General features: G+C 40.7%; 1 protein-coding gene across 3 annotated transcripts in view; it reads right to left on the reverse strand.

Moving 5' to 3' along the window:
• The window catches only part of SLC4A10 (solute carrier family 4 member 10), a 166,043-nt gene extending 143,389 nt beyond the window's left edge, over positions 1-22,654 (reverse strand). For 2 of the 3 annotated variants that reach the window (XM_054636675.2, XM_077181503.1), the window contains exon 1: positions 3,142-3,381. In XM_054636675.2, the coding sequence (XP_054492650.2) occupies positions 3,142-3,189 (48 nt within the window). In that variant the 5' untranslated portion in view covers positions 3,190-3,381. Of the gene's footprint in view, positions 1-3,141; positions 3,382-22,639 lie in introns of those variants that run through there. The other variant, XM_077181504.1, reaches the window with a different exon arrangement.
• Positions 22,655-24,029: the final 1,375 nt, after the last annotated feature.

A 24,029-nucleotide genomic window follows, 5' to 3' on the forward strand; every position in this document is an offset into this window, starting at 1 on the left:
TCCTGTTCTGTAAACAAATGATGACACCTCAGAAATCTTTAAATTACTCACAACTATTTAAAGCATTCTGAATAATCACTGAAAAAAACATACTTGATGACTGATACATAAATCACCAGATGATTCTGAAAGCATACAACTACATTGTGATACCATATTAGTATAGGTACTGAACAATACAAATTAAGACTATATTTGCATTTCCAAGAGCAGCTTCAACAATTTTCTGTTTATATATACAGTATTGCACTTATGGTAAATTAGCAATAGATTTCTAATAATTTGCACCAAAACTTGTCCATGCTGCAAAAAAAAAAAAAACCACATTAGCATAACTGCTAACAAGGCTATTGTCTCTGTATAAGACCTGTTTTCAAAAAAAGTGACAGGAAATTGACAAGGAAATTATTTAGTTCCTCAGAACCACAGGTAACAATGTACTTTATTAGTTTTCAAATTGCTAGGAATTGGGGTTTCAATTAAAAGCTTGCATAATAAATAAATAACACATGACTAACACTAGAATAAAAGTAGATTCCAGTTTGTACAGACTGTGGGATTTTGGTGGGAAATTTCATTGAGGCTTCACTATCTTTGAGCACCATTAGTAGATAAAATTAATAAAGGACTACATTCTCAATCTTACTAGAAATAACAATTAAACTATATAGTATGTTACAGTTTCACAAAAAAGAAAAAAAATTAACTCTGTTGCATATTGCAAAGCCCCCAGACTAACCCCTGAAGGGAAAAAACTCTGCTAGAAGCCTTTTCTTCATACCCAGAGCCCACTGAACTGGGACTATACTTGGGAACAGACCTGTATTCATCTTACAGCTTGCATTCCTGGTCTGTTTGTTTCCAGTCAAGATGAGGATGGATCCCCAGAACAGAAGCCCTCTAAAGCTGTGTCACAACATTGCCTCCCAGACTAACAGACCTTAGCACCGATCAGTTCTCACCTATTGCTGCTCCCCAAACTCTGCCATGACTCCAGGTATAAGACTGCCAGCATGCAAAAGGCATTTCTGCCTTATAGGGCCTTAGACAGCAGCCAGGCTGAGACTGCCACAGCACAAACATACACTTTATTGCCTGGCACACAGAGAAAACATCACCAGAAACAGAAATCCTGAAGGAGCTGTGCCTTTTGCCATCATTGGCAAGAAATCAACGTTGCATTGTTGAGGTGCACAGGCCCTCTCAGAAATCACAAGAGGGGACTGGGGTACATGCCACAATATATTTATTACATGGAGAAGTCTCCCGTGCCCACTTGAAGCAAATACAACTGAATTAATTAGCTGTAGTAAATGGAGGTGAGAACAAGGACACAAAGGTAGCAAGCACTGATCTGCAGCTCTATGGACAGGGACCTGCAGCTCTGCAGAGAGGTACTGCACCAGGGCAGGGCTCCTGAGGGAACAAGGGACAATTGTCCCTTCATCAGCACATAAGAAATATTATCTTCTTAGGTGCTCTCAACCACAGCAACAGCCTTTTTTTCTGGGCACAGCCCAGAGCAACAAAATTTAAAGCCAGACAGCCCAAGGCAATCCTGCACGTTGTGCCTTCTGAAAGCTGACTCCTCTGGCTCCCTGTGCAGTGGCCATCGCACAGGCACAGCACACGGTGACAAAGTGAGACTAGCACACAGGCCAACAAGGTATGAGCAAGAGCAAAACTGCTACTGACTGCTGCATTCGTGTGAAACACTAAGGACTAAGCCTTCCATGGAATCACTGTCATGAACTACAGATGGAAACTTGGTTTACACTTAATTGTCTCTCTACAGAAAGGAACTCGGCAGCCAGTCTGTCAGTGAAAGCAACAGGACCTTCTACTCCACTGTCAGAAACTGAGAGAGCAGCCAGTAATAGGATGTAAGATTCATAAAAGGGATCCAGAAAGCAACGGGAAAAAACTGTCCCTGCCACAAGGAGAAAGATGATGCCAGAGATAACCTCACACTGCGTAGCAACCTGCCACCTGATTGCAAAATGGACCACGTCAACAGATGATGGGAACAGACCCTATGAAAAATGGGCTTGCCACGAGCACAACTCATCAACCTGCAGCAGCTGAGACTTGTCTCTTTCAAGCTTTGTCAATGTTGTGCAGCTCGCCGTGCTAACACACAGCCATTTCAGGAGCAGCAAAGCCTCTACAGACCTATGCAGTGTGTTGACAGGGATGTGTACGCACAGTCAGACACTTGTGTATGTACATGAGAGACTTTTCCTTGCCCCAGACAGATTTCCTGTGCAAGGCAGGAACCACCATTCACAAACAGAATCTCAGTATGAAATCCAGATCGACACCCACAGTTAAACCTTCTGTGTGTCTGCAACCCTGTGTTTGGGGAAGGCCTGGCAGGAAAAAGGGTCCCTACAGGTCTAACGATGTTAAAAGCCCCCCACCAACTGATCTCTTTCCTACTGGCACGGAAAAGGCTGCCCAGCCGTAGCTGTGCAGCTGCACGGTGCTCCGAGGAGAGGGGGCACCGCGTCCCCCTCAGACAACAATAACCCCGGATCAGCAGCTCCACGGCTGAGCACAAGGGACTGCGACACGGCAGCACGGAGCACAGCCCGGGATCCGGCGGGAGGCAGACCCTGCCGTGTCAGTGCCAGCTCTCAGCAGATTCCTCTGCGCTCTGCAAGCGAGGAGGGCCAGGAACCCCCGGACACTGCCCCGGCCCCGGAGCGAGATCCCCGCGGGGTTGCCCACAGGTGCTCGCTCCCCTGCGCTGCCCCACCGCGGGGAGGAAGGGGGCAGGAGAGCCTGAGGAAGGAGATGTCGGAGGCAGGGGGACACGAAGAGAGGGGGTACCGAGAGCAAGGCGATGCCTGAGGCGGGGCCCCGGAGGGCAGGGTGCTTGCCCTGGAGGGACACACGTACACACACGCACAAACACACACCGCTCCATCCCCGAGCGTCCTGGCGCCGAGACACTCCCGCCGCCGCGGCATCGCCCGGCACCGGAGCGAGCCAACCTGTGTCCCCGGGCACCGAGAAACCGGCTGCGGTGCCCGGCACGGGCGGGCGGGCGGAAGGCGGCCCCCCGCGCCCCCTCCCCGGCTGCCTCCCCGCGGGGCGCGTCGCATCCCCCCGGCCGGGGCCGCGCTGCGGCAGCCGTACCGTGGGCAGCAGCGGCTCCATCTGCGCCCCTTGGTCCTGAGTCTCCATGCGGCGGCGGCGGGGCTGCGGCGGCGCCCCCTCCCCGCCGCCCGCGGGCCGGGGCGCTCCCCGGGCGCTGCGGGAGCCGCTGGGCTGCGCCGGGCTCGGGGCTCCCCGGCTCCGCGCTCCCGGCTCCGCGCTCCCGGCTCCGCGCTCCCGGCTCCGCGCTCCCGGCTCCGCGCTCCCGGCTCCGCGCTCCCGGCTCCGCGCTCCCGGCTCCGCGCTCCCGGCGCGCAGGCAGGAAGCGCGCGCCAGTCACATGGCCGCGCGCACCGCCGGCCCCGCGCGGGGGGGCAGAGCCGGAGCCACCTGCGGGATGCGGAGTGCGGGATGCGGGATGCGGGACGCGGGACGCGGGATGCGGGGTGCGGGACGCGGGATGCGGGGTGCGGGACGCGGGATGCGGGGTGCGGGATGCGGGGTGCGGGATGCGGGGTGCGGGGTGCGGGGTGCGGGATGATGCCGGGCCCGCCTCGCCCCTGCACACCGGCACCCCGCGGGCGCTGCAATGGGAGCGGGGAGCAGAGGGACCGGGCCCCGCTAAGCGCCGGGTGAGACTATGGAAAACACCACACACGGCTCAGAAGTTTAGCGCTTCACACCAAGCTTCAGCCGCAGGCTCCCCAGCACTGCTGCTTCAGGGCAGTATTGGGCCAAGATTTGATTTAGCCAACACCAGAAGAGTACCAGAAAACAGTGACCCTTCACTCGGTCCTGCCTGACTTTGGCCCTTAGTTACAGACAGCACCTTCAAAAGAGAGTTCTGCCCCTCTCCCCACTACCATAACCCCACCATCCCCTTCTACCTGCAAATCACAAACATATCAGAATATCATCTTTTTCGGTATAGGAGTTTTACCCTCTTTTTCACACAATTTTATCATTCAAGCCTCCTACACATTTGGCTTCTCCTAGTCTATCTGGCTCTGCATCTCAGTGGTTACATTCACCTATACCAAAACCCCAACAAGCTCCACAAATGGTTGTCAAAGCCTAAATTTGCTGTACAAATGGGAATAAGAAGTTGAGTCCCCACAGTACTTGTACTACTAAGAACAAGTGTGACACTGCCTACCAAAACAACTGAGCTAGAGAAGTTTATATTTTCATCACTTCCCACTGTATCTTCCAAAAAAAACCCCAAGTCCATTCAAACCTGTGTGCATAAAAATCAAAGTGGCCAGAGATTTGATTATGAAAAATGAACTAGCAAGTAAACTCCTCTCTCCCTGTTAAATTAATTTCCTTGCCAAAGCAGCAGGCCATGCCCTACATTTTGGATATCCTTTGCAGTCTAAAAGTAGATCAATAAACAGCTTCACTAAATCTGATTAATTTCCTCTGCCATGGGACTTGTTCTTCAAGTCTCCCAGAGATCTTCCAGGTTGAATTACTTGTACATCAGCCAAGCAAGACGCAGAGCTGGGGGAGCAGTACGAAGGAAAGGGGAGTCAAAGCTGATTCTTACAAAGATGGGGGCTATTTTCTGAGTTACAACTGAGATTTTGTTCTTTAAAGTGACACATACATTTAACACTATACAGAAAGACAGACAACAGATATGGTCCAGGTTCTGGGACAAAGGCAAGATGTGTATTTTCATAACCGATTACAAATCTCAGTAATTAACACTGGAGGCCATTCAGGTCACTAGAGGTAAGGCTGTGTCAGCATTTGCGCAGTAAAACCCTATTTGTAGGAGCTTATAATTAAGCTATGAAAGTCATGATGAAGCTGGGAAAGAGAGTGTTTAAAAGTGATTTTCCTCCTTTAAGGAAAATAGATTTAAAGTGAATATGCCACCTGTGAAATCAGGAAGACCAAAAGCTTTCAGTCTACAGACAGCTATTTCAATGAACATTAATATAATATTCATTAGTCTTAATCTTATTCATCACCTTAGTATTCTCTGCCTAAATATCTCAAGCTTGTCCAAGAGCATTTTTTCAATAGCTACTGCAACTCTTCAAGCTCAATGGTATTTATACATCTTTCACTCCCCAAAATATTCCCTCAAAACACACTTGTCCGCATAGACACATCTAATAAATGTAAAGCCCAAAACCAACTCAGGTGCTGTGTACATGACACTGCTCCCCAACACTTCACAGTGAAAAACAGGATCAACACCACAAGCACCACACTGGAATTACAGGTGACTTACTGAATGGACCATCAAAAGAGAGTTAGGATCAGCCATGTAATTGTTTTTCCAAAGGTTTTTTGTCAGAGTGCTTTACAGTCAGGAGTTTACCATTATGGAATAATAGATGAAATATGGAAAAAGTTGGTTAAATAACAAACCTCTCCAAATTATTCTGTATTGTCCTGCTTCACACACATAAAAACACCACAGACTTCCATAGCTACAAAGCCACACTTTGAAAGCCAAAGTGCAAGTCATTCTTTTGCTTCAGTATGAAGGTCCAAAATGTTGAATCCAAAATTCCAAAGCCAAGGGCTTGGCATATACAAAAGTGGAAGAACATAAAGGACCTGGCTGAATTTTTTTTTAATCAAACATAACTAAGCTATTTTTGTAACATTATAGCAGTATATCACACCAAAAAGAGAATTAAGAGAAAGCAGTATTTATTCTCTAGTTGATTCATAATTGAATTTGAATTCTGTTTTCCCTTATTTCAAGTTGGCTTCTTTCACTCTTGCATTTGATTGTAAGCCATACTTCCATGTCCAGCAATTCTGTTAGTATTACTCTATTACAGTAGTAATTTCATTTCTCATCCCAAAAGAATAAGCTTTAAATTTGTGACATTTTAAAATAGAGCAGGCTTAGTTTCCAGTTTCAACTTTCAGTACACAACTAAGTGTTATTTTCAAGCTTTTGTACATGAAGGGTAAAAAAAAGTTCTCAAATCATCAATAATTGGAGAAACTTCATCACAAAAGCAGGTGTGAAATCATGACATGCAGATCCACTTCAGTTGTAAGATAAAGAATACTTAGGATTTGCTATAAAAAGAAATAATTTTGTGGCATATTTATGTCAGACTGATTTTTTTTTCTTTATATATATATATTTCTAGTGCATTGGATAAACAAAATAGTGAGTGTTTCTACATTTACTTTTACAGTGATAAAGCTTCCAAAGCAAACATCAATGGAAAAAAGGGGAAATATTGTTCTTGTTCAATAACATTCTGAATTTATGTCAGAAACTGACCTGATCCCTGCCTGGTGTCAGCTTTCATAAGAAATTAAAGACAGTAAAAGTTGAATTTTATTCTCCTTCCTCAAGCTGCCTTTTGCCCCTTTGGCCTGCAGCAAACCAATACCTCAGATGTTCTCCCAAGTCACAGTCAATGTGTTAAACCCCACTGAACAGAGGTTTTGATCCTCAGAAGCTGTTCACAAGGAGTATGTTTTGTACATAAGCTGAATTACATTCAAAAGGCTCAGAGCACTCTCCAAGTACTTTGTAGGCATATAGCATAGATTTAGTAGGCACATACCCATCTATCTGGGCTTGACATAAAACTGGTCAGGGGTGTAAATGATTCCCACTGTCTTGAGCATCACTGACACAGCCCTGTTTATACAAAAATAGATATGTGATAAGAAACAATAATGAAGGCCTAGAAATCACAGAGTTCAAGCCCATGAGAGATTTTCTTGCCTAAAGAGCACTTCCAAATTATCTGGAGGGTGGAGGAATTATCGCTTCCTCCACCTAAGCCCTTAGAAAGTATTCTGATATAGTAAGTGATGCTATATATATGGGTGTATTTTTATATGCTCATAAAAGCTGTCACAGAGTCCTAACATCACTTACTAGCCCAGTACCACTCACATTTTTACTGTCATACCTTTCTGTCAGTTTTCGTTTTGTGATCAATATATAGCTATAATTTAAAAGAAATTCTTTATTTAAACCATTCCTCTGAATACAATTCCTGTTCTAGGAAGACATCCTGGGAGTATTGGCTCATCTCCCAGTTTAGCCATAAAATATGTCACTCTACCAGGATGGAGGGGGGTAGGAACTGCTACTAAGCAAGACTGAGCTCCACAGAGCTGTTAGTTACAAACCTGAACATGAGAACTATTTACTTTTAAATGCCCCCATAGCAGAAATATGCTTGAAGCCTAATTCATTCATTTACATATATGTCCAATAGTCTCAGCATGTTCTTAATTCCAAAAAGAACCTGCACTCTGTCAGACCTAATGTGGTTGCCAGTAGATTTTAGCAACATTGTGAACAATTTCACACAATATTCAGAATCAGAAAGGACTGGGGTTAGATCAGTTTGCCCTCTCTTGATTCCTGCCTAAGCTCGAGCCTCAGATACACTGGTAAATAAAATGCATGCATGATACACATTAATTTGAATGCTCATACTGTGCATATTTATCATAAACATATTTCATCAATGAAGGGAAACCTTTTTAAAAACTGCCAATTATTTTCAGCTGGTTACAGGTTATTCGTATTTCAAGTAAATCAGCAAATTAATTCCTAAGCTTCTGGGGGAAACAAAATAACTATCAAGCAGTCAGAATCCTTTTCATTCTATTTTTGTCCTAATGACCATAGAAGATGAAATAGTAATGGATGGACCTCTCAAACTGCATTTCATACTACTAAAATAAAGATGTGAACTACCCATACATATGGAGAGGAACAGCCCACCGATATAACCTACTCCTAATGCATTTTTTTTCTCTGTAATTAGAGAAACTATTCTGACAAAAAGGTAAAAAAGGGGAGGGGAAAAACAAATTCTGGCAGCAGTGTTTCCTCTCTCCATTCTTCCTCCCTAAGTGAAGATAAATAACCATCTGGATCATTGTACTGCCTTTGTGACAGGTGGTACTCAGTTATGTTTCTCATTTGATTGGAAAGTGGTAATGGCTCTTTAGCAGCTCTTTCCTTTGCTAATATACTCTGCCTGAAATAATTTACTCTAAGTTAATTCATTTGAAATATGATCCAAAAAGATTCAATGCTATTGGGATGCATTCTTCAATTGCAACATAATCTCTTTTTTCTATTGGCATTCAAATTAGAAAAGAGTACTCTAATAATTGTTTCACTAATATAACTTCTCACATTGTTCAGCCAAAAGAAGTAATGCCAATGAAATATGTCTGTGTCCACAGCCCAATCCTACAACTCCTATGACACAGGGAGACAATCTGTGTTGGTAAAGAGCACCAAATATTTGTTACCTTCTTAATTTTCCCTAAAATGGATCCTCTGCCAAAGGTTATGAATTTTATGGTATTCTGACTCTAAGCTAGGCCTCTGACTTTTGCTATAAGGTCAATATTAGAGAATACTATTTTAAAATCTAAACTAAAATTAAGATGTGGTAGAGACTCTTAAAATAATACATGTAATTAATCATAATATTATTTTGCTAATTTTCAAGATAGCCACTCTTTCTAGGCCTATTTTTCAAGTGAAAGAAATTCCTCAGACATATCATCCATTTAATCCTGCTTTGTAAATAAAATATGTTGAATCAGGCCCTAATTAGTCACTGACCTAAATAATCCTTCAAAAAGATTAAGCCATCTTGATTTAAAACCTGCAAGGGGGGACAATATATTGTTTCTTGCTCGGTTACTCTAACAGTAAACTATAACTAAAGATGTATCTTTCAGATGTAAGACAACATTTATCTAGATTAAGCTTCAAGTGGTTGGATTTTCCCACAAGTCTTACTTTGAAGCCAACAAGTCCTCTTGCATGAGGAATGGTTTCCTTATATGGGTAAGGACTGTGTAAATACTTCTCTTCCTTTATGGTGCTTCTAATTCTCTGCTCCTAAAATCCTCTGCACCGCTGTCATGGCTCCTCTGAAGCTTCCAATTTGCACAGGAACACCACAGGATTGCAAAGCTTGGCCTGACAATGCGGCGTCAGGAAGCCAGACCACGCGCCTTTGACCTCCGGATCATTCCCTGTTTTCCACTTCATGAACCATGATTGTTCCCTTGAGCATGAGGAGAGCTCCTAACTGGGGCATCTGCAGGGTCAGATGATGGTTATTGGGAGAGATGGATGAGGCTGGCTGCGGTTTTGTTTGTTTGCAATATCTGAAATTTGCGAGTACACACTACAGTAAGTGTTACAAAGTGCAAATATCTACTTTCAGCTTTTGAATCCACTTTCAGCTTTTGAATCCCAGTCATATTCTCTGTCTGGTGCTTGCCTTAGACAGTAATCACTTCAGCAGAGTATATCAGCCTCCATGGCAGACCAGACTGATCATGTGGCCTTACTGTGGTTGCGCCAAAGGCACAAAACTTCAGACAGAAGCTTTTCTGTAGGTATTCACTGAACTATAGAAATAACTATATAAAATTCATGAACAGTAATATTTTGCACATATACCTAAGGCAGCAAAGCTATCTGTGCTAGTCCCAGAAACAGAAGCACTAAGCTGTGTCATGCTGTACCCATTTTTCTCATTACATCTTGGGTAAGATGCATTATCCCAGCTGCTGGGATTTTCAACTTTGTCTTGAATTGCAGGCAACTGAAGAGATTGTTTGCAACAACCTTTTACTTCAGCTAAATCAATTACTCCTGGCAGAAAAAGCACCCACCTCCTCCTCAGGTTTTCCAAGTACAAAGTTCATTCAAATCACTTCAAATCTAAATAGAAAAAAAGGAGAGAGGAAAAAAACTGCATGGAAAATTATCTTTTAAATACAATTTTGAAAACAAAGCTACAAAAATTGCAAATATTTCATTAAAAATCCCAGTCTAGACTGCGTATAACCCTGAAGTTCCTCAGTAAATCAAAGCAGTGCTACAGGTAATTTATGGAGCTGACAAGATAGTTCCCTCTCTATCCATCACCTTTGATAGGAACCCAAACCTGGTATCATGAAGTTTCCTTAGGAGGTGAGATCATTTTCTCGTCTTTTGGGAGCATCTCTGAGATACCAAATAAAATTAAATTAACTATACTTACTATACTTTCTAAGCACACATTCATTGCACCCAAAATGTTACTGTTCATGAAAAGCCTTTTTGCCATGCACAAAATTTTAAAATTTTTAAAACATGACAACTGTTCCTTGCATTCTAAGCATGTCTTACTGTTTTCATAATTACTGTTTTTGCAGTGCTGTACTAGATTTTCACAAAAACTAGATCCACATGTAGTGCATTACTAATAAAGATGACAGCGCTGGCTTTACAAATGCTTCTTTTGTTTCAAAATGCCACCTTTGTCAGTTTTCCTGCTCAAACCCCCTACATAGAGGGGAAAACCTTTGCTGTGTTTATACTGACCTGCTAATGAAATAGAAATACATGTCCTTCTTAATTTTCCACATGCTACATTTCCAGACAAAAAAATCTTACCTGAAATCCAGAATCCAGGATCTTGACTGGCTTGCCATTTCACAAGAGCAGCAGCTGGCATAAACTGGCAGAGCTCCAATACAGTCAAATGGGGTTTATGAGATGAAAGTGCATTCCTTACTGAAGTAGCCAACTCAATTCAAAAGCAGGAATTTTAAAAGGAACTATTTGAAAAGAATAGCTACAAAGAAGTAACTATTCTTTTTAAAGATAAATACTGTAAAGCTGAGCTTTAAGATTGTGCAAAGAGAACAAATTCACCCATGTTCCCCAGTAGGCAAGTAGTGGGGACACAGAAAGTGAAATCTTCTTTGAATTATTCACCTCATGGAAGCCAGTGATACCAATTCCTTGGTTTTTTAAGAATTTTGCCTCATTAAGAAGACACTTCTGGCCTAAAGAGTAGTGATCAGTGATTCAAAATCTAACTGCAGACAGTGTGTAAGTGACTCTCATTTCCAGCCAGTCAATTTTGGGATGGATCCTGTGTCTAATGCTTCAAGTTTTTAACATTGGTGACCTCCATGATGGGACAGAATGAGTCCTCCTGATGCCCACGGAGAGTTCATGGCAAACTGGAGGAGTAGGCTGACAGAAACCTCATGAAGTTTAGTAAGAAGTGCAGAGTCCTGTACCTGGGATGGGCCAGCTCTATGGGGTGAATTAGCAAAATCACAGCCAGCAAGTGCAGGAATGGGATTATTCCCCTTGGCACTCACAAAGCCACATCTGAAATAAAAGTGCTCCGGTTTTGGGCCCCCAGTACACAGAGGAAGATTAACAAACTTCTGTTCAAATTATACACTTACAGCATTGTCAGCCTAAATTTACAAGAACAATATATATTTTATATACAGAAAAAGGCATTTCTCAGCTATAATAACTCACATCTCCCTAAGGTAAACATTTAAAATTATTCCTGACCTAGGAGTATTGTTCCTCTCCAAAGACTTCAAAAGGATTTCACACAAATTTCTCAGATACCTTTAGCCACATTTGAGTCATCTAACACTGTCAGAGTAACCTGCTCCAAGCTGCCTTGGCTTATACATGAAAAAAGAGAGATTCTTTACAAAGTAAATAGCAGCTTAATGTCTGAACTCCAATTGTTTATCCAATTTTGACCAAAGGTGAACACACCAACCACAGAACTGAGTTTAAAACTTGTGCTTATGATAAGAAAGTTTAAACTCAAGTACCCCTGTACTTTCCTCCTTGAGATGAAAAAATATAATGTTAAAATTCCAGTTATAAAGAGAAAACTGAGGAGTACTAACAATATTCAGGAATTATTTTCGTGACATTAAAAATATAGATAAAATTGTTTATATGAACTTTTACCAGAGCAGTAGAGAATTCCTATCCAAGTTCTGAGAAATCTTATCTGCATGTCTATGGACTTCTAAGACAGTGAGTGTAGGGTTTCTGTATCTTATTTATTTATGGGGTGTTTAAAACCATTAATAGATTTTTTTTAAAGAGAGAGATGCAATTTAGTACATGCAATCTCTTTACATTTCTGCAAATACCTCATTATTAGTAGATTTGTAACTGTCAGGACCCAGCTGCAAATCCACTCTGTGGCCATTGCATTACACCAGCAATGCTCTAATCTGAGGAATCTCTGCCTGTTCCTAAAAATCATGGCCAATGCGTGGACACAGGTGAAATATTTTACCACCTGCCAGCAGGACCAGAAGCCATCAAAGCTTCCAGAATTCCTCTAGTACTCCCACTGCAGACATGAAAACACATTAAAGTGAAAGTGTGAGGTTATCAGGACCACCTGAAGCATGAAACATAAATATCACACTGAGACAACTGCACTGTTGCAAACATGCCTTGAGGCACTGCCACATAATTCAGCCTTGGTGTCAGGCTGCATGTTGAGAAAAGAGGGTTGGACTGATTAAAGCCTTGACCAAAATTATGACATAAACTGTCATAATTAATATCTCAAACAGAGACTGTGGGACACTAGTATCTAAACTGGCTAAAGGAACTAAGATAGCTTCTCATCTCCTGTGGTTTCCACTCTGACAGGTCCATATCAAAACATGATCATGGCACAATTTCCCCCTGGTGTCCTCATTCCCAAGAGGAAACTGTCATGGGGAAGCTGTAGTGCATCACAGGCAAGAGAAGAGGGACACCAAGAGTGCAGGTCCTGATCCCAGTTACCTCAAGAAGCACTCATAACAGAGAGACTGGAAAGTGCATAGAAGTCAGAGTCCTCTCAGGAGAACAATTTGTTTTGCCCTACCCTAAGAATCAATGGTCATCAGGATAGTCCTGCAGGTCTCAGCTGTAAGATAGTCACATCTCTAATGTCTGGCAACACACCTGGAACACTTTCACAAAACCTGTATTTCACTTGAAATTTGCTGCCTTTTGCTAGACCTCATGAAAAGAGAACATGTGCAGCAGTGAATACTTTTGCCTACCACACTGAGAGGTGTTTTCTGTCCAACCACACAACTTGAATCATATTCAGGATTTGCAGGAGGTTAACATGTTTAGGGGAAGAGCAGTTTTTTGTATGCCAGTGCTCCTAGCATTGGAGATAGTCTATATTTATTATATATTATATTTATATTATTCTTGGTGTAATTTCAGAAAGTATAACTCTATTTCTATCACTGCAGCACACCCGATCATATCTGATCCACACCTAAATTACTAAGATGGCAGGGAACTGCAGTAGCACCAAGCACACAGTAAACTATCCCTCTCTGGAGGAATTAAGTGTAACTTCCATTTCCCTGATAGCTGCCATGACAGCCTAACTGATGAGCAACTCCCTGTAAGATCTTCCATGACTATTTGTGTTTTGAGAACATGCAAAAGGAGCAAACACAAAAATGAAGATCACATCAACACATTTCCACATGATTCTGTAGGTCATCTTCAAAAACTTCAAAAAATTACTGAAAAGGGTTTTAGCAAATTCAACATGGAAGCTTTGACATTTGCCTATGATGAGAAAAATTATATAAGGGTGTGACAATATCTAATCCCATATTGTAATATTTTATCCAATACTGAATTTGAATAACAAAATTTAAACAGATTTTCTGATAGTCATAAAGGAAAACAGCTTGTATAACAAAGGTAAATCCAGCCCAAGATACCCTTGGGAGTAATTGTCACAAGTTCTGCCATTTCTTTTCATTTGTGCACAAACCCTCGGGTGAGTACATTTTCACCTTAGCCAATTGCTCCTCTTTGTCCAAATCACAAGGCTACCATCAATCAGAAAAGAATATAATTTAATGCCTACAGGTAGTAAAAAACAACTTAATGGAAGACATTTTTCTCTCCCTTGCGAAGTGCCTTGTATAAATTGCCCATTTTCCAGGCAGGACAATTCAGGAACAGGTCACCAGGCTGGCTTAAATACATGAAAACCTTCCACACTGTAGTAAATGCCTGCTGGGGATATTAAACAGAAGGAGGTAAGGAAGATTTTCCAACTACTAATGAATTTGCTGTCAAAAAAAAAAATAATAATCCACTATCCAAATTTTATCTGTAGAAAAAACATGAAGAACTCTGAGACACAGGGATACAATTACCATCTATGGTCATTTAACACAATAATGATTACATCACAAAAGCAGCTTGTCTCAATTCGCAAAATGTGCTTTCCACAGCTTTTGGTAACTGTGCAAAGCCATGAACCTTAGAGCAAAGAGCTTTAGAGTCATGTCAAAAGGCAATTCCACATTTGTCTGAAAGTCCATATATTGGTGAATTATCTGAAACATGACATTTGGAGCTACAAGAATAAGTTGGTTGTGTAACCACAGATGGAGGCCTGACAGGTTCAGAATATTTGACAAAAGGGTCCTTGCAGTAAATCTCATCTGCCATTGCATACAGTCAAGATTATTTTAATAACTATTTATTTTTATAGATATATGTATCTATATATACAGCTTTTTCTTTCATTACTGCAAATTGCAGTAAAAACATGCAATCTTTGCAGTGTATGAATGCAAGAGGTCAGATTAGCTGTTGTTCTTCCATGGCATTATTATGGGAGGTTTCCAACAGAAAACATATTGGTCACTGGTTGTACTTGTGATATTTGCTAGCTAGTGGCCAGACACAGCAAAGGAGGTGTCAGCAGACTCCTTCCATACTGCTGAACAGGGTGCAGAATTCTGAAGTCTCACCTTCCCCTATTTCTAACACAGAGACAGTGAAAAAGGTAACCAGAAACACAGAGCTGAAAGACCCTGCAGTATGTTGAAGTTGGTTTACCCTTCCCTGATAAAAATCAACCCAAGACACAGTAATATTTTTTGATTAGTCACCTCAAACTTAGACTTAAAGTTAAGGGGTTTCCTCTCAAAGTGTGTGTAGATAATTATGAAAACTGTTAACTTTTCCAGATGATGCCAGACCTTATCCAGCTGACCCAGTTTCACTTCAATGGAAGAAGTTTTTACCTGCCTCAAAGTAGTGTGAAGAAGCAAGGCAGTGAAGCAAGGCAGTGAAAGGTGACAAAAAGGAATGCATGCCACCAACCATCACTCCCTGCCCACTTAAAATCCTTCTGTAGCTAACAACTATCTGCCAGCCGTGAAGAGAAATGAGGTACCACTCCAATTAGTAATACACAGTCTGATTAGTAACTAAATGAATAGCGAGTGGCACTTGTATACACAAATAAATAACTGAAGTTTGATGGAGTATGAAAAACAGTAAGATACTGATATTACCTTGTGTCCTGTCCCCCTTCAGACAGGATTAGAAGACAAAGCCAATTCTGTGTGACACTCAGAAACTGATTAAGTGCACTAAGACTAAATAAGTTTGAATGGCTGCAGTATCATAGGGAAAGATGGAAAATAAAAAGAGGGATAGAAGCTATTTCTATAGTTAGTTTCATTTGCCTCATATGTTTGCTGCATCTAAGTCACACCTTGAAATAAGACCATCACACTATGCCTAAAACTGATGGTTTTCCCCAGAATCACACTTTTTAGCACATACTGCAACTACACCTCCAGGTCAGAGCTGGGAATTTAGTCTTGCCCTCAGCACAGTGATTGAGGGCCATGTGCCAAATCCAGCCCTGACTTAAGTGCCAGTAAAAACTGTCAAACACAAAATGCAGCTGTCTAAGGTCAAGTCCCAGATGTTAAGTAAAGCACAGATGATCTTGACCTCAAGAAAACGGAATGTAACATTCATGTCATGGCCTAGTCAAAAACCCAGGGTTCCTACAATAAAAGCAGAGCTATTTCTTTTTGAAGGAAGATTAAAAACCTTTGATCAAACAGTACCTTTAAAGCAGATAGGAGATAGGAGCTGGGTCTCAGATAACTTTAAATAGTACCAAAGTTCCCCAGAACCATGGGGTATTGCAAAATATGAATTGTTGACCACAAGTCATTTTTAAAAACAACATATTGGTTGTTCAACAGTACTTACAGCATTAGGCTTTTCTCCACGCTTTCTCTGAGCTAAACAAACTGAGAAATTGTATTTTAATTTCACATTGATATAATACTTCCAGAAGAATGGCTTGTTTTTAATATACTGCACCTGCCTGAAGCTAAGAATTAAGGTCGACAAATTTTTTAAAAAAAGTCAGAAGAATTCTTCAGCAGTTCTGGAATCATCCCTTAGCAAAGCTTAAGATAAATTTCTCCTCAAAAGCAGCTTGAGAAGCAACATGTCTGAGATATGTAGGATGTGCCTGTTACAAGTTTGCATCTACAAAACCTCCCTTCCCAGTCATACAAAAATCAGTCTCAGCTGTTACCTTGTCTTTTTCATCCTCCTGAGTTAAAGACCTATTCTGGGATGTCTTGTGCTGCCGGTGCCGTGGGCTTTAGTGCCACTCAGCGTTCAAAAGGCACAAATGCAGGGAGCTGCTCCGCCAGGGCGCCCAGCAGCTTGATAGGAGGAGGAATGGTACTTGACTAATTCATAGAGAATAGCGGATTTTAGAAATGAGGCTGATGTTGAGCCTTCGTTTGATCTCATCTTTAGCCTCAGTGCTTCTGTTTAAAAGCCGCAGTGGGATTTTCAGAGGAAATGGGCATTCAGCCTGAAATGGCAGGTCACAGCCATGAAAAGTAAAGAAATTGGCAGCAGAGAGGAGGGGAGAGTGAAAGAAGTTTGCAGGACATAGGAGACAAGACAAAATCAGAGGAAGCAAGAAGAGACATTCAGCAAACACATGCTAGCAGGAGAAGGACCAAGTGAACACAGAGAGAATGGGACAATGTAAAAAACTATTAGGAGAAGTCAGGTAAGCTATTACTGCTTTGTGGCTCACCTGGGCAAAAACTCATCTTTGCCAAAATATATGTCTTGAATTTAACCTAAGATATGGAAGCAATCGCATATAGTATATTTGTTTATTCTGCTTCTTTCTCCTTCCTGATTCACATTAATTATTTTTGTTATTTTAGGATGGGTATGTTCTCTTTTTTTAACCTAAAAACCCCCTCAGATAATACACTTTTTAAACACCTTGCCAAAATAAGGGCTCTGCTATCAATATCCTTTCTAAATAAAAAGCAAACCAACAACTAGCCAAGAAAAAAATTATCAGTTCTAGCAACGGTAATTTCCACAAAAAGAAATGTCTTACAAGAAGTTTCCATAACATAAATAGAAGTTACAATCAGACAAAAAAATATTTTCTCCCAGGCCACTAAATATCCAAAAACTAAAATCACGAGCAGAAACTAAAACTGAGTAGGAGTTCCTGCTTATTGCAAAAGAAAAACATTATTTGTCCAAACAAAATAAGATGAGGCTAAGAAATGTCCTGAGAATCAAGCAAGCCAAGGTGACCATAAAATGCCAGAAACATTTTGCACAGGGATGCTCAGACTGCCCATGGTGGGAAGCTGTCACACCCTGCCCTGCCAGCCTCGCCTGACCTACACCAACACTAGTGCTGGCAAGTGGCAAATCACCAAAGGGCTGCATTGTGAGAAATGTTATTTGTAATACGTGGAGACACCATCGTCACACACAACAGCTAGCATGCAGCATCACAATAAAGACAGTTCCTTTTGCAGATTAAGCCCTCAAAAAATTACCAATCCCAGAAACACGGAAGAGCACAAAGTCCCCCTCGGCTGGCCTGAGGACATCACATGTCTGCCAGAGGAGATGGGCTGCTGCAGTATGGCATCACAAAAGGGTGCTGAAGGAACACAAACTGTGTCAGGCTTGTATTCCCTTTTCTGCTTGAATTTATGTAAAATCTCTAATGAATAGAAGTTAATTAGCTACACTTAAGACTGATATACAGCTACAGCCATAGGGAATAAACAGGTTCACCAGCTGCTGTATTACTTTAACTACACTGTAAATTGCTGCATGCTATTAACATGCTCTCCTGGCTTCAATAAAGAAAATCTTATTGAAATCAGTAGCACACATTTCCTATTTCAGTGAGACATTGCAAAATTAAAATGATATGTAGTAAAAACAATATGTGTGAGCCACCTGCTTACTGTATGATAGAATAGATTGGCATAGAATGACAGCTGCTGCACAGCCAACATTTCAGATACTGTACTACCTTGCCAACTGGACTTAAATTCACACACGATTTCCTTGACTAGCACTGAATGAATTTTTGCTGCTATAAATATGCATTGGCAATTGTGATGAATCATCCTGGGTACTAAGGGTCATTGTTAATTCAAATACATCAAGAGCCATATCCAGTGCAAAAAGCCTCCAGAACAAATATTGATAAGTCCAGACTGTTTTGGTGACCTACACGTAAAGAACATGTCTTGACCCACAACAAAGGGTAATGAAGCCTGCAGGGCTTGCTGGATGTTCATAGCACAAAATGCTCAGTATTAAAACCAAAATTCTAATCAATCATCACATGGCTCCTCACACTAGCTTGGATTCCATGAGAATTACCATAATCAAGACCTTGCAGTCTTATTTAGGCACCTAGAGCCACATTCAGAGAACCTAAACTCCCTAATTTCTTACAATTATCCTAGCTTATGCTACATCTGCATTTTTTTTCTAGCAGACTCAAGGCAGGTCTCAGCTCTGCCCCTGAGCTGGGCTGTCTGAATCCCTTCTCAGACTTATGTGGTTCTTAGCACTGCTCAGTCACAGGAGCTTACTGAAAGGCAGGCTCCTTGATGTTGCTTCTAATTCCCATTTATTTCAATCAGAGCCATGTGTCTAATTATGTTTGCAGATCCGTTTTTGCTGGTTTTATATTAAGGGAATGCCTAGAAACAATAAACGTTTCTTTTAATCTAACTTTCTCTGCTGGCAGCTGATGTCTCAAGTTAGTGCTGACAGGAGCTCTAACAAGAAACCTTGCATTAGATTCCCCTGATAATAAAATCTTGTTTGCATTTATAATAATAAATACTCTGACTTGGAATAGGAAATAATTTTATGAGGATGAATATGATTTACAGTTCTACAACAAGCGATGATACAGTAGTGCTCATAAAAGGGCAGGTTTGGGGTAAAATCAGTAATCTATTTCAACCAATTCAAATGCCAATATCCCATCTGCTAAGTCTCTTTATTTTATATCAGTCTGCCATTTTCTCTTAGTGGTAGCATCAATAAACATTGTTGGTAATCATCTGCTTGTGCTCTAATGTGGCATATTCAGTTTCATTGAACAAAGCCAGGCTGAAGATCCCCGAAGGAAAACAAAAGTGAGTTGTTTAGTTATGATTCAGACCCGTGTCTCTCATTTAAGAATGACTCAAGTTGCATAATCACCAAACCTGCACATAAATATGTTTTATACTATACAAAGCTAAATGCTAATAACAGCTGCTTTATTTATTCCAAAGAATTTTTCAATTACATGGAGTTCTTCTCTTCATTTTGCCAAATGCAGTGGAACATTAAAAAAAAAAAAAAAAAACATTAATTTGAGAAGTTCACTAAAAATAGTATTTTTAGTGTCTGATGATGTATAACAGGATTCCAGCTGGAGAATACCACTTTTGATTTACAAAAGCATTTGTTTCTCTTTCCCTGCTTTCAGATAGATTTGTTATCCACAGAGATGAAATGCTGGATACCTAAGCCTAGATTCAGGTTCCCCTTAGGTGGCATTTGCCCTAAAATTCCCAAATTCATCTAGCATACTCACAGTCTGCAGCCAGAGATAACCTAAAGCATGATTACAAAGGCGGGTTTTGTTTCTCTGGCACTGTAAAATTACAGTTTCAATACTGTAATTAATCATGGTCATTCATAGTTACAATAGGCCTGATAATCAGTGGTGAAGGGAATTATAATTGGCCACTTACTCTGAGAAACTTGGAGATAATAAGCCCAGGCTTGCACAGTAACTTCAAAGCCTCACAGGTTTTGAGTTTCCATCAGGATGTTTGGATTTCTAATAGGAACAATTCAACAACAAACTTGAGTCCTTCTGCCTTAAAAGGCTTATCAGTAAGACAGAGAGGATCTAAAACTGTCCAGTTATGAGAGCAACCTGATACACATATTAACATAAAGCTGGAATACCAGCCTGGAAAGCAACCTTCAGGAATCAGCTACATTTCTTAACATTGCTTACTTCTTCAATCAAACTTCCTCCATTTAAAAAGCCATTTCCAAAAAATCTGCATTCTCTGATATGAAAATGTTCCCTTACAGATTATTGTCAGGACAGGCAGTTTTTCTCATGGCCCAGCAGGCCCTCAGCAGACCCATGCTCCTGGAGGTCCACTGCAGAGGTGGAGGACACAGAGCTCAGCCCCACTGAGGAGCAGGAGCTCCAGGGAGGCCGGAGCAGGCTGTAACCTGCCAGCTCTGCCATGAGGACAGACCTTGTAAGAGATTCTCATGCCTGTCAGCTAATACTGTACCCTGCCCTGGCATTGTAATGGAAACGGCTGTGCTTTCTGAAGGCATCGTCTCTGACATGAGACATAAAACCACACATGTTTGTCATTTCTATATTTAACATACCGATGTGGAGCTTGAGGAGGAAAGAATAGCTTCTGCTAACATAGATCAGAAATGTCTTTTGAGAGGTGGCATGTAAAACCATATCCCCAGAAAAGATGTTTAGTTATTACTAAAAATTCTGATGCTGCTCTCCCAAATTACTAGAAAACACTTTTCAAAGGAAAGACTGCAAAAGTACAAATATACTAAGTTTACAAATTATTCTTGTATATTTGCACGGTCACTGATGACAAAAAAAATCCATTACCTCAGCAAAGAACCACTGTTAAGGTGTCAAAATCACCTAAATAATCTATTACATTTATTCTTCTAACAATATTATTTACTGTAGTATTTATAGTGTGAATAACACTCACATGTTAAACAAGCATCTTGTTGTCTAAGATGCTTAGACTTTTTTTTTTATATTAAAAAAATACCAACCATTGGAAAAAGGAAAATTTACTAGTAACACTGAAATATTATTCATACTATGTAATTAATTCTGTAGGTGTGGCTTGATCATCTAAAACATAATAGACTATTTGGAGCACAGGCACTGGCAAGCCTGCTGCAGTCCCAGCTGGCCTGCTGCCTGGGCTATAAATTTTTCGTGCAAGAAGTAAATCTGATTTAAAACATTACTTGGGCCTGAGATTTACTATTCAGCAATGTCACCTACACCGATGTCCACCCACAATGGCACAGCTGCAGGAAACAGGGCAGCAGAGAGAGCCAGCTCTGGCAGCAGTCCCTGCCCGAGGGACTGCTGCTGCCCAGGGACACTCCAGGAGCCCCCAAAGGGAATGGCAGTTCATGCCAGAGAAACAGCAGCAGCACATTCTCCCCATCCTCTCCCTGGTGAAATGAATAGACCATTAGAAGCCAAAAAAGAAATCTATGTTGAGGTACTGCTAATGTTCTAACAAAGTGACACAAACAAGTTACACCTCTAACAACTCACCTTCTTCCTACTCTAGGTATTTATAGCAATGTCTTGAATTTGACTGATATATCATAGTCTATTAATTGTGCTGATCCCCCCCACCCCTCGCCTCCCCAAAAAAAAGGCAGGATAAACAAGGGGCAAAGTGAAAATTTTAAAATAGAATTTCCTCGCCTCAGTTTATTTAAGTTAGATATTTAGGACTGAGCTTATCAAGCCAACTGGTGGGCATCCTGCACATGGCATAGCACCTAGCACCAGCTTCCTGCATGTGCTGAATCATGGCAACTGAATTTACAGGAGCCGGTGGTACATTCATATACCACAGAGCAGAAACAAGCTTTTTATTATAACAGTCCCCTAATTAGTAAGTTGTTAATAAACCGAGTTTAAAACAACAAAACAAACGACTGCCTATTAAATGACCTTAGAATAAAATGTGCTGTTACTATACTTGAGCTAGAGCAGTGCAAGTAAATATCTCCAAAAGAAAAAGCAAAGTCTTCTAAAACAGAAACCAATTTGATATGGAAATGGGTCAACAGTTGCTTAAGATGTAGCACAGTTTTGATTTGATCTGCTATATTTGGACTCTGTAAGAGGCGCTTCCAGTAACATCGGTATTGCTTATACATGAGACTTTTGCATAATCACTGTGTGAAGCATTAGAATTCTTCAAACCGAGAATGATTTTCAAAACGATTATATATATCTATGTTAATAACATGGATACAACAGTATTTGCTGGAGAAAAAGAACAACTGTTTTCTTAAACAATTAGGATTCATGTTACGTTGCTTGGCACAGTATTGTTCAGAAGCCCACACAGTCCTTATCCAAAGGAAGGCCAGATGCAGCCATGGGCACCAAGTTATGCTTAGCACTTAGCTTAGAATACACACTGGTCAAACAAGTAGAAATATAGAAATAATTGGACATACATTTGTGTTACAAATTAAATCCTTTTTAATTTGGAGCAAGCTGTTAGGTATATTGCTGCTTTTCAGATATGATCACAATTTGAGTTGTTCTTAAGGAAACAATCAGATTTCATTTAAATATTTTAAGATTTTTTACTTCCACATATCTCAGCTGTTAGCTTTCTAGTCCACCTTGTTATTTCTATGGAGCCCCTGGTAAACTTTGTGTAACCAAAAGAATTAATCTGATTTCATTCCGGAAACCTATGAAAGATCATTTCACCCTGCTTACCACCGTGTTAGGGAACCTACCCCAGCCAGCAGGGAATGTTCCTTCTTCTTTTCAAGCCTGGCCTCCACTCACACTTGCTACAGATACAATAGTACTGGTTCTTCTTTGCCCTTGCATTCTGACCTTGGGAAGAAGAACACACATATGTAATATCTTCCTTTAAGTGCACTTAAACAATGAATACAAGCATGCACATTCTGAACACGGAGTGCAGGCATTAAAGCAGCTATTGACTCCTGCAGAGTGATCAAAGGAATTTGACCTTGCCATAGATGAGGTACTCACAGCACAGAGCAACGATCAGCTGCTGGGCATGGGCAACCTTAACAAACAAGAATTATAGTGACCATTTTCAATTTATCTGTGTGTGCTGTTTGACATTGAAAAAGAACACATTCAGGAAATATTATCACATGTCATAACTTAAGCATATTATCTCTGCAGAGACATAAATGAGTTATTGTAGCCATAGTAAGCCAGAGGTTTGCTGAAATCAAAGCGAATTGGGAATGCTAGATCTTCACACAGATAACAAAATTAAACAAAAATGCACCAGGCTATTTGTGATTAATAGTAGTGCCTCTAAAATCAACATGAATCATAATTACATAGGTTACTAACCTTTACAGAGTCCACATGAATATCCATTGGATTCCCCAGTCCATTCTGCACCTTATATGCCAATAAAGATGATATTCTGAGAACAAAAGTCTCTACAATACGTGTCTCCACCAGGGTACAGCCCACTCTGTTGAAGCATATTTTAACCTAATAATTCCTATAGCATATTGCAATTTTTAGACTAACTGCTATTAATGAAAACCCAACTATTCAATCCTGTGTCTGGCTCTGTAACAGATGTCATACATATTGTTTAACAAGTAGTTCATGTCTCTTGACACCATTTTACCACTTGTAAAATAAGAATGCTATGAGATCACTGAATGGTAGACATTATAAAAGTAGAAAGCATTGACTATTATTTGTTGTTTTATTATTATTTAATGTAACATATGGATGAAAAATTCTGGCTTGTTTGACCAGGAAGACAGCCCTATATGTTTAAAATTAAATTAGCATAGAAAAAAATTAAGCAAACAGACTATCTCAAACAGGAAATGAAATAAACAGTATGGAGCTCTTTAAATACATAACAAGTAATCAGCAAAAGGGCTGTGAACGGAACCTGAGTGGGAAGCTTGTGACCAGTGAGGCTGATACTGCTGGAAGCCTGAATGAAAGTTAAAAGGCTCCATGACTAGGCCAGACTATACAGGCAATTAGAAGTGCTGAATGTTGCCAAGGCATCAGGCCAACAAGAATTACAACTCAACAAACTGAATGAAGGAGAGTGGGGGGAGGAAAAAAAAGAAAAAGGAAAAAAAAAGGAAAGGCTTTAATTAAATATTT

The sequence above is a fragment of the Agelaius phoeniceus genome, chromosome 7, assembly GCF_051311805.1.
Source record: "Agelaius phoeniceus isolate bAgePho1 chromosome 7, bAgePho1.hap1, whole genome shotgun sequence".
Lineage (NCBI taxonomy): Eukaryota > Metazoa > Chordata > Aves > Passeriformes > Icteridae > Agelaius > Agelaius phoeniceus.